This window comes from Carassius carassius, chromosome 17 (assembly GCF_963082965.1).
Source record: "Carassius carassius chromosome 17, fCarCar2.1, whole genome shotgun sequence".
In the NCBI taxonomy this organism is placed as follows: domain Eukaryota; kingdom Metazoa; phylum Chordata; class Actinopteri; order Cypriniformes; family Cyprinidae; genus Carassius; species Carassius carassius.
In genome coordinates, this window is record NC_081771.1 from 27449560 (window position 1) to 27464127 (window position 14568).

The window sequence follows — 14568 nt, forward strand, 5'->3', positions numbered from 1 at the left end:
CTATATGACGCCTTAGTCTTGGCTTTTCTAACAATAATAGTTTTTTTTTTTTACCCCAAAAACTACCCATTAACTGAATTATAATTGTCAGTTATAAAAGCTGATGGTAACGAAACTAAGATTCATAATCTTTTTGAGTCAAAATCAATGTACTAATAGGCTAATCTGAGGGATTCTCATTTGTTACACAAATCTACATACATCATACATTTGTTAAAGGTTAGATAAAACAACCTCAAAAATTATCCTTAAGACATAATTCATTCTGTAGAGACAAACTGGTGTTTGGAAAGTGCTGTGGTAGTCGTTTGATGCTATAAAGTGTTTTAAGAGAACAAATCAAGCTGTAATGCTGTTTGGCAACGAATTTATACCGATCAATGCAACACTGTAAAACTGAGTAGAACAACAAAGCGACGAACAAGTCGAAAACAATTTAGACATGATGCAGGTGTAGTTTTTGTGTTTTCCACTAGGGCGCATGCGTGCAAAGCTTTAACTATCCATACCCCTGATTTACAGCATTAATAAGGTAAATACAACTCTGTATGTAATTCATTAACGTTTTTTTGTGTACTATGTAAAGCAGACGGCAGACAGGCTATATGAATATGGTAAGTGTTGTAGGCTGTTAAGTACCATGTTATTATAATCTGATACCAGTGGTGATAACAAAACAAAACTGTCATTTTTGTAAGTGTTCTCAGAGTGCCTGTTATGGTTAAACAAGAATTTAACACTAACTCTGACACAAAGAAACACATTTGGTTAACCTACAGTATTCAGTTGTCCTTTTTAAATCTAGATATTCACTATTTTGACTAGGCCTACTCTGCCAGATCTTAACTTTACCATACTGTATAAGGAGGATCTTCATATATTGCCTTAAGAGAAGCACACGTTCATGATGTTGCTTTGTTTCAATAAACAGCAGATAGTCTGACCTCTCACATCCCAGTCACATCACTGTCATGCCATTTTAATTGTCATTAATTACCAACGTCATCAGTATCCACAGAAAATACTTACAAAAATGCAACCTACAGCTGGTGCACAAGCACTGGTTTTTACCTATGGAAAGGAATATAATTATGCAGTCATTTTTACAAATCTGGCCATATAAGTAACATTTTTGGTGATACTAAATTTAAGCAGCCAAGGTTAATGACACAAGACACACACCCCTAGAACAACTTTGCTATGTCCTAGAAAATATGCTGAGAACAAAATGTTTTGCATGTCTGGCCGGACTAAAAGTCAGATAGTGTTTAGACACTTTCATTTAACTGTCCTGAGTGTCCCAAGATGGTCTGTTAATGGCCACCCACGTCTGCATTTGTTCTTCATTCAGATGGCATGTAATGATTCAGAGTGAATTGTTTGAAAGTTCATTTGCCAAGTCGAATCCATTTGAACAAACCATAGATCAGTCTGTATAAAAAAAGCTACAAAATCTTCCTTGTAAGGTTTATTTAATCTACCCACATATTATACACAGATCTTCACAATACAATCTATAATATAAATAAATTAATGAACATGAAACTATTTTTCTCCTGATGCAATATATATATATATATATATATATATATATATATATATATATATATATATATATATAAATATATATATATTAAAAATATTTTGCCATCCTCAAAAGGATAATCTTCTGTCATCATTTAGTCTATAGACAATACATCATAGCATTCCAGACGAATGACTTTCTTTTGTCAGATGAACCCAACAGAGATTTTTAACAAAATAAACCATCTCTGTGAGACCATATAATGCAAGTGGACAGGACCTTCAGCTTTAATCAGTGGATCAATCAATGGTCTTATGAAAATAAACAATAGGTGTTTGAGAAAAATATGTTAAACTATCACTTCTGGTAAATATGAGTTCACACCTTGTGCGAGCATTATGTAAGAGCGTTGTGCAACTCACTCGAAAAGTGATGTGGAAGCACAGAAGACTGTCACTTTTGTGTGAGTTTCACAACATGCTAAATATTCATGCTGACAGTTGGTCAGAAGTGAAGTTTGAAAAAGTTTTAAAAAACGGAGAATTAACCGTTTTATTAGTTTTTTGCATGATTTTTGAAGCATCTTATCCACTTGCATTATAGTGACTCATGACTCATATTCATGAGATATATGTGTGAAGTAATCATCTATAACATTTATGTTACAAATCTTGTACAAAATAAACATAATGTTGTGATTTGAGTCCCACAAAGAGAGTTGTAAAACTTTATTGCTGTTCGCCCAATTTAAATCATCTGTCTTCTCTTTTTTAGCTGTGAGCCGTAGGTACAGTAGTCTGATCTGCTGACTGTGCTGTGCTGCACAGGTGGACACATATTAAAATAAAATACTTCATTTTTCAAGTTTTACACCTACAAAGAAACACTCTCTAAGGTCTGTTGATGTGAACCATAATTAAAAACCCTCCGGAGTCTCACAAATGGCTTACAACCTCTTCCCATTCCTGCTTGTTTTGTGTGTTTCCAGGGTTTGACCTGTCTGTGTTGGAGAAGCTCCCAGACCGGCTGCCCTCTGCCCTTCTCTTTAATGAGTTCTCCACCTTCAGGGAAAGCCCAGAGGAGCTGTACGCCAGAGGAGGGATGGTGTTGACCAGTATCAGCTGCAGAGGCCTCCTCTCTTCACGGTAGTGGCATCGCATGTACCGGGCGAAAGCAGCACGGTAAGTCTTATTGAAGAGCGTGTAGATGAAAGGGTTGACCGCTGATGACAGATAACCCACCCAAACAAACACATTCATCAGTCCCCCCAACAAATCTTCGTCACATGCTGAACCGCACACCACCGCCATCACATTTGTCACGAAAAATGGACACCACATGATCACAAAGAGAAGGAAGACCACACCTAGCACTTTAGATGCCTTCTGCTCGTTGCTGATGGACTGGATGGAGCGACGGCCAGATCCTCTGGAAGCCCCATCGCGACAGAGAGACGAACGCGAGAAGAGACGCTCAGAGGACAGCGAGCCTCGTGGGAGGAGTCCTATAGTGGATGACCATTTTGGCCGCACGATGAGTTGGTCCAGACACAAAGTCGCTTCACTTTGAAGAGCACTGATGGTGAGAATGTAGGTGACGACCATGATGATGAGCGGGATGAAGAACGCCACAAAAGAGCCAATCAAAACGAAATTGTTGTCCATCAGTTGGCAACTTTCATTCCGGAAGACTTTGGTGTGATCGTGCAGGCCGAGTACTGGGACAGGCATGGAGATAACTTGAGACAGATGGAGACAAAATCAGAGTGAGAAGATAGCTTGGAGCTATGGTTTGGCATGCCAGTGCTAATTGATGCAGTCTCAGTTGTTTAGTATTTCAGAACTGAGCTGGAAAGCAATTTCCTCTTGCATCTAGAACTTACCCACAGAGATGGTCCAGGCTGCTATAATTTTGACACGGGCTCTGGTTAAAGAGTTAGAGCGGCTGTGGTGGATGGGGTTGCGGATGGCGATGTATCGGTCCAGAGAGATGGTGCACAGGTGCATGATGGAGGCGGTGGAGAAGAGAACATCCAGGTAGATCCAGATTGGACACAGAGCCCAGGGAAGGGGCCAGGTGTAACCTAACATATAAAAAAGAGTCACATTCTGTACAAGTGTGTGCTTGTGTATTGTTGGTTACAGTCAGAGAATTTAATAAATATTTATATTTATATATAGGGTATATTTTATATACAGTTCTATAATATTAAATATTTCTGGAATCCATGGAGCAATGCAAGCAAGAAAATCAGAGTCCACACTGTCAAAACCACATATAAAAAACTCATTTGTGACATATTTTTACAGTTTGAAACAACAGTTTTATATATGTACAGTATATTTTAAAATGTAATTTATTCCACTGATGACAAAGCTGAAGTGACAGGAACAACAGCAAAAATGGTAATGAAAAATCTCAATTAGTTGTTGTAAAGTGTGTGTTTTGGCCAAAAAAAAAACTTCAAATCCTCAGGTGAAAAGCATAAATAATAGAAATGTATTATATAACCTTGTTAAATGGAATTTGCATTATTGAGAAGGTCTGTAATGTTTAAGAATTACTAACAAAACTGTTCTACACCCTTAAAAATAAATATTCTTTATTGATGGTTCAATGCTGAACATTTCTATTGCGCAAAAGGTTCTTCAGATTATTAAAATGCTTTTCAGACTCACAAAGAAAAGGCGCTGAACCCAAAGGAATGTGAGATGAGAGAGTAGAAGACTCTCGGGTGCAGACACAGACTGTGGTAATCATCAGCATCACCTTCACACTCATTGGTGTGCTTCGAACTGGAAAGTCATAGCATCTCCCAGAACTCTCACTACAGGTTCAGCTAAAATAGAGAGCTGTTTCTTAGTGCCTGGAGCGTTCTAGATCACAACCCTGTTTAAAGTAGGCTATATAAATTACTCTTACTCGGTTATATAATAACATTACATCATGGATGTGGGAATAACACGTTTCAGGGAGCAAAAGATGATGCCAGCTGTGGATTGGTTGGGGTCACTCAAAATGGGTTCTGTGTTGTGTGTTTGCATGTTTGATTTAAAAAACAATGTTATGCTTTAGGCAGACATTATTTTGTCTAGGTTTTCATGGACGGTTCTGATCTTTAAATGACAAACCCCACCAATAAAAGAAGAAAGAAGGAGAATAAATAATTTAGTTCTGCGTTATCTTAAATCTGTCTGTACATAATTTAGTAAAGGCCAGCTGTCATAACACCAACATCACGTACATCTGATAGAACCAGGAAGTGGCGTGTTTTATTCTCCTTGGTAAAATCTATTCAGGACATCAAATAGGAAGCATAACGATTTTTGCTGCACAAACAGACCAAAGCACAGCATCGTTACTGCATAATTAATTCCTCATCAAAGCGCTGGAAGGAGTAGGAAGAGGGATTTCTTTCCCCATGCGTGAATACAAGCAGGCTAATTTAGGACACACCAGACGGCCCAACAAAAACTCATTATGCGCCGAAATAAATCACCTTCCAGTAAAATGTATGGAGGTCTAATTATTGTTCTTAAGAGAAATGCATAATTTTCCAGAAATACAAATATTACAACACATTAAAGTCTGCAGTTTACACCTTTGACTGGGAAGAAATTCACTGCAGGCGTCTGATGAGTGCTGATTCAGTAAAAGAGCTCAAATAAAAATCCTGTGCATGACCCCAGACACAGATTTAAAGGAATGTTCTAGCTTCTGAACAATTGCATGTCTATAAACAGCATCTGTGGCATATGTTGAATTAATTATCTGTCGTAGTAAGTGGCAGGTTCTGATTATGTCTGAAAATAATTATGACTTGTCCCTTAGTTTGTAAGAACAAATAAAATTTAAATTTACAGTAAAAATAAATAAATAAATACAATGGAAGGCAATAGTTCAAGGAAAATGTACAGGCTGAATTTTCTCTACCAAAAAAATAAAGTGTACCATATGAAATAAACTTTTGGATTACAAGGACCACAAATATATAAATATAAAAATATGAAGGCAGTTGTATATATTTTAATATATAATGACTAATTTGCAACATGCAAAAAGAACAGTGTAATGTTCTAAAAACAACATTTTGTTTGGAAAATAATTTGCAAAACTATATGGTTTGTATTTGGTTAAAATAGTCCTGATTAATGTCAAAGCAAAATAGGAGTTAAAAACAATAGGATATCAAACAATATTGTGTTGAAAATTTAATTAAACAAGGTTATATACAGAATTTTGGCAGCCCTTAAAAACATTCACACCTTAGCACCACCTTGTGGCCCCCTGTGGGTCCCGGGACCCCAGCTTCCTGTTGATGGTTCTCATTGTAATCAGATCTGGTATCCTTGTTCATATCATGCTGGAAGTTGAAAGACTGCATATAGTAGACTGTGTGTTAGTATCACTATAGAGGCTCTCGCATTGCGTAGTTCTAGGAACTAGCCAGCAGTGTCATTCCTCCAAGGGATACGGCCGGGAAATTAACCATAAATTACATTTTCTACCTATTTGATTGTGTTTTAGTAACCTCTACACTTACCCCAACCCTAAATCTACCCTTTACATTAATGCAAATACAGTCATTATAGTTCGACAGTGTGACAAAAATAACATTATATTAATGTGCACATGCCCAGTAGATGCAGCTGTATCCCTTCTAGCCTTAACCCCGACAGTGACACCTTTATCCACACCATTTACATATGTCAGCAACCAGTGAATGGAGGATGCCGTGATCTGAGCTGTTGTTGTAGTGTGTCGTGAGTTTCGTTATAATGGAGATGGAATGTAAACGTACAATTTATGCGATTAAACGAGCATGTTCCCCCAAACTGAGTTCCTAGAATTAAAACTGTTCATAGTTCCTGTGGTTCCTAGTTTTGTCCAAACAAACAAAAAAGCGGCAACTTCCGCAACTAGTTCTAGACATTATGAAAAGGTTCCTCTGGTGCAAAAACCCATATTAGTATCTATGATGTTCCTGTGTTGAGGCTATAAATTCAAAACTATGTATTTTAACAGCTATTTTTGTGGAATGCCTTGCCCCATAGACTTCCATTGTGTTTTACTGTAAATGTAATGCATGTATGATGAAAACATATGTAAAAATGTAAAGAAACTCACCATAGAGGATTGTCACCATGGCGACTGGCATTACAAGGATACCCAGAAGCATGTCTGTAATTGCTAAAGACCTCAAGAAGTAATTAGTGGCATTCTGTAACTTTCTCTCCAAGCTCACCGCCATGATGACCAGGATGTTACCCGTCACCGTGATGATTATGACCAGAGAAATCAAAAGTGCCACCCAGTTCTTTTGGACATTCTCAGCAGTCAAAGGGTCTGACCTGTTTCTGTCTTCACTACCATTGCAATCCATAGAGTTATTCAGATCTGCATTACCAAGAGACACCTTCTGCTCCATGAGCCAATGTATGCTGCTTTTGTCTTTTGAATTCTCAGCTGATATCACGAGGACCTAAGTTCAGCAGTCGTCCCATTCAGGGCCATTAGCAGACAGTTTTTTCAAGTGCAGCATCAGTTAATTTGTGGAACCCATAGTCCATATGAAGCAATGCACTCCAAGATTGCACAACCCGAAACGATCCAGTTTGAGAACGACAACATGTTCACAGTCACCTTCAAGAGCCTTCTCTGTTCCCCGACCCTGTTGATGGTTGTTGTACACGGGTACTTAGAGCTTCTTTAGCAGATGGATTGTAATTCAGAAGAGGTGGCAACTTTACAGCTGCATTTACAATAAGAGAGAAAGAAAGAACAAGAGCACATGAGAGACTGGAACACACTAATGTTTCATCCTTGCATGCTCACAGCTGCCCTGGTTTAAACAAAACATCACATAAACACACACAACATGCGATCTTATGCATTGCTTCATTGCTCTATCAACACATTTTAAAGAATGTTAAGTCTAGTGGCTTCAGCAGCAAGACTCATTCAACAGTGTAGAACATCAAACTCAGTTTATGTTGTGTTTATATACATTACCTCTTAATCTGGAAGAGTTTTCCTGTATCCAGTCACTCCGAACACCAGAGCTGAAGAATGAGCCACTGATGATGCATGCCTCTCACATCAACCCAACATGTGGTCCTATTCCATTCATCCTTTCTCTTCTCCTTTCAGCATTTCGGTATCTTATCTCCCTCCCTCCCTCCCTCCCTCCCTCCCTCGCATCCTCTCTCCGTCTCTCTCCCTCTCTTTGCAGATAGTTCTCTCCAGCTGTAACTAAAGCCAGACTGTTTGAGCTCCCTTCAGAAATACTTGCCTCTGAGTGGTCCCTTTGGTGCTTGTCAGCTGCAACAAAGACATATGAACCTTTTTTATTCCCACACATATTTACACAGATATTCAAATAACCACCTCAGGCAGGAAACTAAAGGGCGATCTGATAGGATGTCCCATTTAACCTTTTAAATTTATATTGTAATTCCAGGAAATATTACAAACATAGAAGAATATTTCAAATAAATCAGGTGTTTATGGCTGTGCTAACCATGTGGTGTTTTCCACAAGGGGCAATTGAAACAACAGATACAAATGTTTTATAACCATGCAGATGGCAAGTATACCATCAAAGGGGTAATTTACACACACACACACACACACACACAAAAATGAATTAAATTCTGTTACCATTTACCCTCGTATTGTGCTAGACTTGTATGTATTTATTTCATAGATGGAAAAAATATATATATTTTTTTAAAGTCCATGTTGTTTGGACCTCAGAATTCCTTACAGTATCTTTTTCTGTGTGTGTTTTTGCAGAAGAAATAAACTAAATGAGATTATTTTCTTGATAATATCAATATTATATTTTAGCAGATGTTTTGCCAGTGCCCACTTTTTTTTAGAAGATTCTTAAAGGACTTTTATATTTTTATTTGCTGCCTCACATCACACATGTTGGGGACTATGTGCGATGTTGTGGTGCTGTCAGCCAATCAGCACAGTCATGATGTCATTTTCCAACAGATGCTTATTTACATGTCATTATGGCTTCTGTGATTGACTCTAAACTGTGGCTCCTGTGATTAAACATGGCAGATATTAAATTGTGTACTTCCAGTAAAGTTGCTCCAGTCAACCAACTTCTATTAAGAAAGTTCTGAATATTTAAGATTTTAAAGACCTGCTTTTGAGGTGAATTTAAGAATAAACTATAATGTGAGTGTCACAGTGTGGTGCGAATAGAAGCACATAAATGAGGCAGAGGATTATACAAAGTTTTTAATAATCCACATTGGGGTAATCCATAAGGTGAAGGCAGAAACACACATACACATCGATAAGACCAGAAAACCAAACACTGAACAGAATGCAGATTATGAGGGGAATGTTAAAGAGGGTAATTGACAAGACACTCCTGAACATAATGACACAATTAACACGACACATAAAAATAGGTCACACAGAGAACAAGACGAATGAAAACGCAACATAATGTGTCCAGGGGTGTGACGTTACTCCCCCCTCCCGGAAGGTGCAACCTCGCACCGTGGAGCAACAGAGAGGGGAATGGGGGGGGGGGGGGGCTATCAGGCAGAGTCCATGGAGGGAGGAGCCAGGGAGGAGCTGACGGAGGGAGGAGCCAGGGAAGAGAGAGGATGAACCCGGAGCAGGAGGAGCCAAGCTGGACCCAGGCCACAGCCATGATGGTGGACCATGTTGCAGGTGACAGAGGGAAGGGCCATGGTAGAGGAAGGGCCAACGACTCCAGGGGGCTGACCAACAGTGGTGGAGCAGGTGGAGGAGGAGCTCAAGGTGGAAATGGAGAGCCGGTGGGCCAATGCGGAGCAGATGGTGCTGGCGACCAAGGCGGAGGCGGGGATCTGGAAGGCCACGGTGGAGCCGGAGCGACTGAGGACTGAGGTGGAGCTGGAGGGCAGGAGGAGCCTGAAACAGCCTGAGGGATGGAGGGATGAGGCAGAGCCAAAGAAGTGGAGTCCCGGGGTTGGCAGATGGTCAACAACAGACCAAAGCAGAGCAGGAGGAATGAGGGAGCCCAGTGGATCTGGTGGACTGACGGACCACTGTGGAGAGGAGGGAGCTAGGAGCCATGGTGGAGCTGCTGGGTCGAAGGGCTGAGGTGGAGTCTGGGGCTCAGAGACTGGAGGCGGAGACAAGTGATCCTCCAGCCACGGCACAGATGGAGAGTGGCAGACCCGTGGCGAATGGGCTGAGGGCGAGCAGAGTGGCTGCCAGACAACAGTGGTGGAGAAGGCTGGTGTGGGCAGGAGAGTGGGCATTTTCGATGAGGGGGCAATGGAGGGCAAGTTCTAAGAGTGAGCACTGGAGGACAAGTTCTAAGAGCAGACATTGGAGGACACATTCTAGGAGCAGACACTGGAGGATCGGAAGCCCCCTCAGGGCTGGACGAGGAAACCAAGGACGAAGGAGGGCTGGACGGGACCAGCAGAGATGATGGAGAGAGGAGAGGGGGCGGTTCAATTTCCAGTTCAGATTCGCAGTCTATGAGATCCTCCTCCTCATTTTGGCCCTTTTGCCACACTGTATTCAGCTCACCCTCAGCCGCAGTGCAGGGGGCAGAGCTCCTCTCTGCACTCACACCGTCTGTGGCTTTCTCCCTCGTGGAAGGCAGTGTTGCCAGCTCACAAACCTGGACTGACGTCATGACCTCTGGCTCCGTGGCGATCCTCAGCTCTGTCACTCCATGCAGCGATGGTTCGTTGGTCGCGGCAGGCTCTGGCTCTCCATCAGCGGTGGGCTCGGGCATGCACTCCGCGCATCGAGGAGATGGTGGGCTGGGCTCTGGGTCCGGAGTGGGGCTGGTGTCATCTGTGATGTCCACAGTCAGAGGCGATGCACAAGACACCAGCACCCACTCCACAAAGGCGGTGAAATATCCCCGAGGACCATCTCCGGCTAACCAAGTTCAGCGCTCGTCGTTCAGGCTGATCTTGTATAAAGTGCATAGGCAACAGACACAGGAAGTGCTTGTAAAACCAAGTTTTAGGCATTGTTCAAATAATAAGTACAAGCTAAAAAGAGAAGGAATAAATAAAGAGAACGTATTTTTTTTATAATGAAGTCAAGTAGCTTTGAAATAATAAGCTGTCACTTGAAAATTGCCAGGGATTCAGCATTCCGGATAGAAGTGGGAAGATCATTCCCCCAGCCAGGAATGGTGAATGAGAATGTCCTGGAAAGTGATTTTGAGCATCTGTGATGGGACCGAGAGGCGTCACTCTTAGCAGATCTCAGACTTCTGGAGGTGATGAAGATTCGTAATAGTGAGTGAAACTAGGCAGGTGCTGAGCCTGTGACTGTTCTATATGCAATCATCAATGTGTTGAACTTGATGTGAGCTGTTACCAGAAGCCAGTGCAAGGAGATAAAGAGAGGTGTAACATGGGCTCTTTTGGGCTTGATGAAGACCAGTCATGCCTCTGCATTCTGAATCATTTTTGATTTGATTGTGCTTGACGGAAGTCCAGCCAGAAGAGCATTGCAGTAGTCCAGCCTAGAAATGACAAGGGCCTGGATAAGAAGTAGAGCAGCATGCTCTGTTAGAAAGGGCCTGATCTTTCTGATGTTGTGCAATGCAAACCTGCAAGATCGAGCAGACTTTGCAATGTGATCCTTGAAGGTCAGCTGTTCATCAAAGGTTACACCAAAATTTCTGACCGAAGTTGATGGGGTAATTGTAGAAGGACCTAGCTGGATGGTCAAATCATGCCGTAGAGTTGGAGTGGCAGGGAAGACAAGAAGCTCTGTCTTTGCCAGGTTGAGCTGTAGGCGATATTCTTTCATCCATGCCGAGATGTCTGCCATGCAGCTTGAGAGCTATGCAGCTACCATTGGATCATCTGGTTGACATTAAAGATAGAGCTGTGTGTCATCAGCATAGCAATGGTAGTAGAAGGTTAGGTTAATATTTGCAAAACAAAACATTACATTCTCATTATTTTCTTTGTCCCATTTACCCTTTTTAACTTTAACAGGAGATTGTTTCATTAATTACGCAAATATTTATAAAAAGAACACAATGTATGTCATCCTGCAAAAAAGGTTTTCCACTGATCCCCATTCCTTCAGGATATAACCTAAAATAAAAAATAATCCAGGTAAATTGATACATTTCCACAGAAGACCTCTGCTATCACAGGATATTAATAATGCATTATTAATACACATCATGAATTAATATTTAATATTTTCCAAGAATACACCCTCACTTTTATTAAAAATGGGGGGGAAAATGATATACCTCTTGCTCTAGGCAAAATTTTGAGAGATAGATAGAGGTAAAAATTGGAGAGAGGGTAGAAATAGATACAGAAAGGAAAGAAGAGTAAAAATAAGGCAGGAGTGAGAAAAAGTAAAGGCTGGGTAAAAAGAGTGTGAGAAAGAAAAGTAACAAAGAGAGACAAACTGAGAGTGAAAAGAGGGAAAGCAGAATATCCAGACAGCACTGGTCCTGCTAATTCTCCAAGGTTTTTATGAAAAAAGGTAAAGTCAAGGACGAGCCAGAGAGGGTGGCGGAGAGAGCAAGCAGATGTACAGTAGCAGAAGGGAAGTGCTCAAACAGTAGAGGACAGAACTCCACCTCACCTGTCTCCATCTATAAATGATGGATCGTACGGCTGGTAGACAGTCTGATAGAGCATTCTCTTTCACTCACTCCTCGGTAATGGAAGGAGTGTGAGTGAGCATAAGAAGAAGCTACTGGATCAAGAATGTGTGTGTGTCAGGAGGCCCCCGGCTGTCCTGTAATTGCTCACCTGGGAGCAGTAGGAGACAAGGAGAGCAAGACATGGTTCAGGTGTCAGACTCTGTTCTGCACACACTAATGTGATTATGAACCTCATCAGGCCTGGAGAACATGATACATTTAACTGTGGGAGGTCTGGAAAAAGCACGAAACCAAAGCTGTTCAGTGCCCAAACGAAAAAGTAACAAATTCACCCAAAAAAAAAAAAAATCATCCTGAATGTGATCCGTTTGAAGCAAAATCATACACATGCAAATCTGGTGCTTATCTGACTTTGGCAAATAAAGTAAAAATCACAAATCATCAGACAAAGGAGAGAGTTTGAAATGATCAGAGATTATCTGGTAACACATTACAATAAGGCTTATTAAAAGTAGTTAACTGTAATTAATAAACCTGGCCGCACAACTGGGGTTGCCTGATATAAAGAGACGTAACGAGACTCCCCACTTGCGCAATTCGGAAATATCTGTGTGTACTTGTCATAAGTGTGTTACTTTTTTTTCAGCCTGGCAACCATGTGCACGCACGCTCTCTCCACTGTGGATAAATGCGCTTGCTTTCTGAAAACACCAGTTAGCTTGCAGTTTAGTGATCTCCACTTCAATATAATATTATCAGAAAAGTGTAATTAATCAAGTGTTCATTTATGAGAGACAGAAATAGAGAGAGAAAGAAAGAGAGGAAGAGGCTGTGTATGTATGTGTTACCACCGTTTTGCCATGTTTCTCTATTAACAGTGAACCAGTGGCTTTAATTGCTTTAGAAACGAGGATGTTAGCAACTCCTTGTTGAGAAAGATAATGTAGCTCTTTGGTGATTAAACTATTTTATTGATAAAATTGCAGGCAGCGCTAAAAAGAGTGTGTTGATTTGTGCAGTGACAACCTACCTGCAATGTTAAGATGATTTGATAACTCTAGTTTACTATTAACTATGCCTTTTCCTTCAATAAATTCCTTATTTTCTGCTTATTAATACTTAGTAAGGTAGTTGTTAAGTTTAGGTATTGGGTAGGATTATGGATTTAGATTAAGGTCATGTAGAATAAGGCATTAAAATGTGCTTAATTATTACTAATAAATGGCTAATATTCTAGTAATACAATAGGAGACCATAAAATAAAGTGTTACAGATGATTTTAATATATTATAATGAGTACATTACAATATAAATTGATTAGAACGAGTACATTATTATTAATGGGCTTAAATACAAGATGCTAACTATCAGAATATTGTACCTGGTGGGAAGTGCACAATGTAAACATGAAACATATGCCATTACCTATAGGCTATTGTACTGTGGTACAGTTATGGAGGCTACTATGAAGTGCCTGTTCTGCCAATAGTTAGCAACGTCCTTATAGTATGTAGTGTTTAATAAACAGCTGTTTTACTAAATTCTTCTGAGGTGAAATTAAGTGCAGTCCTGTATCGTGATATGTGTTGTATCGTGACTTTGCTGGTGATACACAGCCGTAATATTTTCCTTAGAAAAAAAAAAAAAGAAAAGCTATCGGTCAGATGATAGAATGCATGTAGTATTGGTCATTAGAAATTTTTATATAATATTTATATAATATTTATACCTTAGGCTTTATGAATAATGAAAAAAAAAATATTTAAAGTAACCATTAAAAAAAGTAAAAGGTCATTACATAAGAAAAGGGTGAAAAGCTAGAATGTCCTTTTTAAAAAAAAAAAAAAAAAAACACAGTATGATCACAACATTACTTTTTAGCAGTGATGACTATGGTTTTACGGTTGCCGTGATTTTGCCAAGTAATCTCTACCCCTAAACCTACTCATATTTTTTTTTAAAACCAGTATGAAATGATAGCTGATTAACAAGGGTGTAGAAGCACCAAACCCTGATCATAAGCCTAAAAGAGATATTTCCTGAAAAGTTATCCATTAATTCTGATTGGTTAATTGGAATGTTATTCCAGGATCAACAAGGAAGTTGATCTAGGAACATGTTGTACTTGGTGAAATTATGGTCACCGTGGTTTTACATACACATTTATACACATATATTCTGCAGGTGTAACAACATTAAGCATGTTCTAATTCTAAACTTTAGTTCCCACTAACAGCACAGTGTGATCTACCAAACACATTTCTCAGATGATCCCACAGTCGACAAGCATGTACCAGCTGGGGAGAATGTTGGCTCTCGTTTATCTGATAAATACTTCATGGCAACATTAGCACAATCCCATGTGTACTCCGATACAAGCCCTCAATCAAATTAAAATCTGTTAGAATTATATTAGCGG

General features: G+C 40.0%; 1 protein-coding gene across 1 annotated transcript; it reads right to left on the minus strand.

Annotated features, from left to right (window-relative positions):
- Positions 1 to 1674: 1674 nt before the first annotated feature.
- Positions 1675 to 7256, minus strand: LOC132160600 (5-hydroxytryptamine receptor 2A-like). The gene is made up of 3 exons (XM_059570243.1): positions 6653 to 7256; positions 3408 to 3608; positions 1675 to 3263 (listed from the first exon to the last, which is right to left on the minus strand). The coding sequence occupies exons 1-3, from the start codon at positions 6951 to 6953 to the stop codon at positions 2461 to 2463; spliced, it is 1305 nt and encodes a 434-aa protein (XP_059426226.1). The 5' UTR covers positions 6954 to 7256; the 3' UTR covers positions 1675 to 2460.
- Positions 7257 to 14568: the final 7312 nt, after the last annotated feature.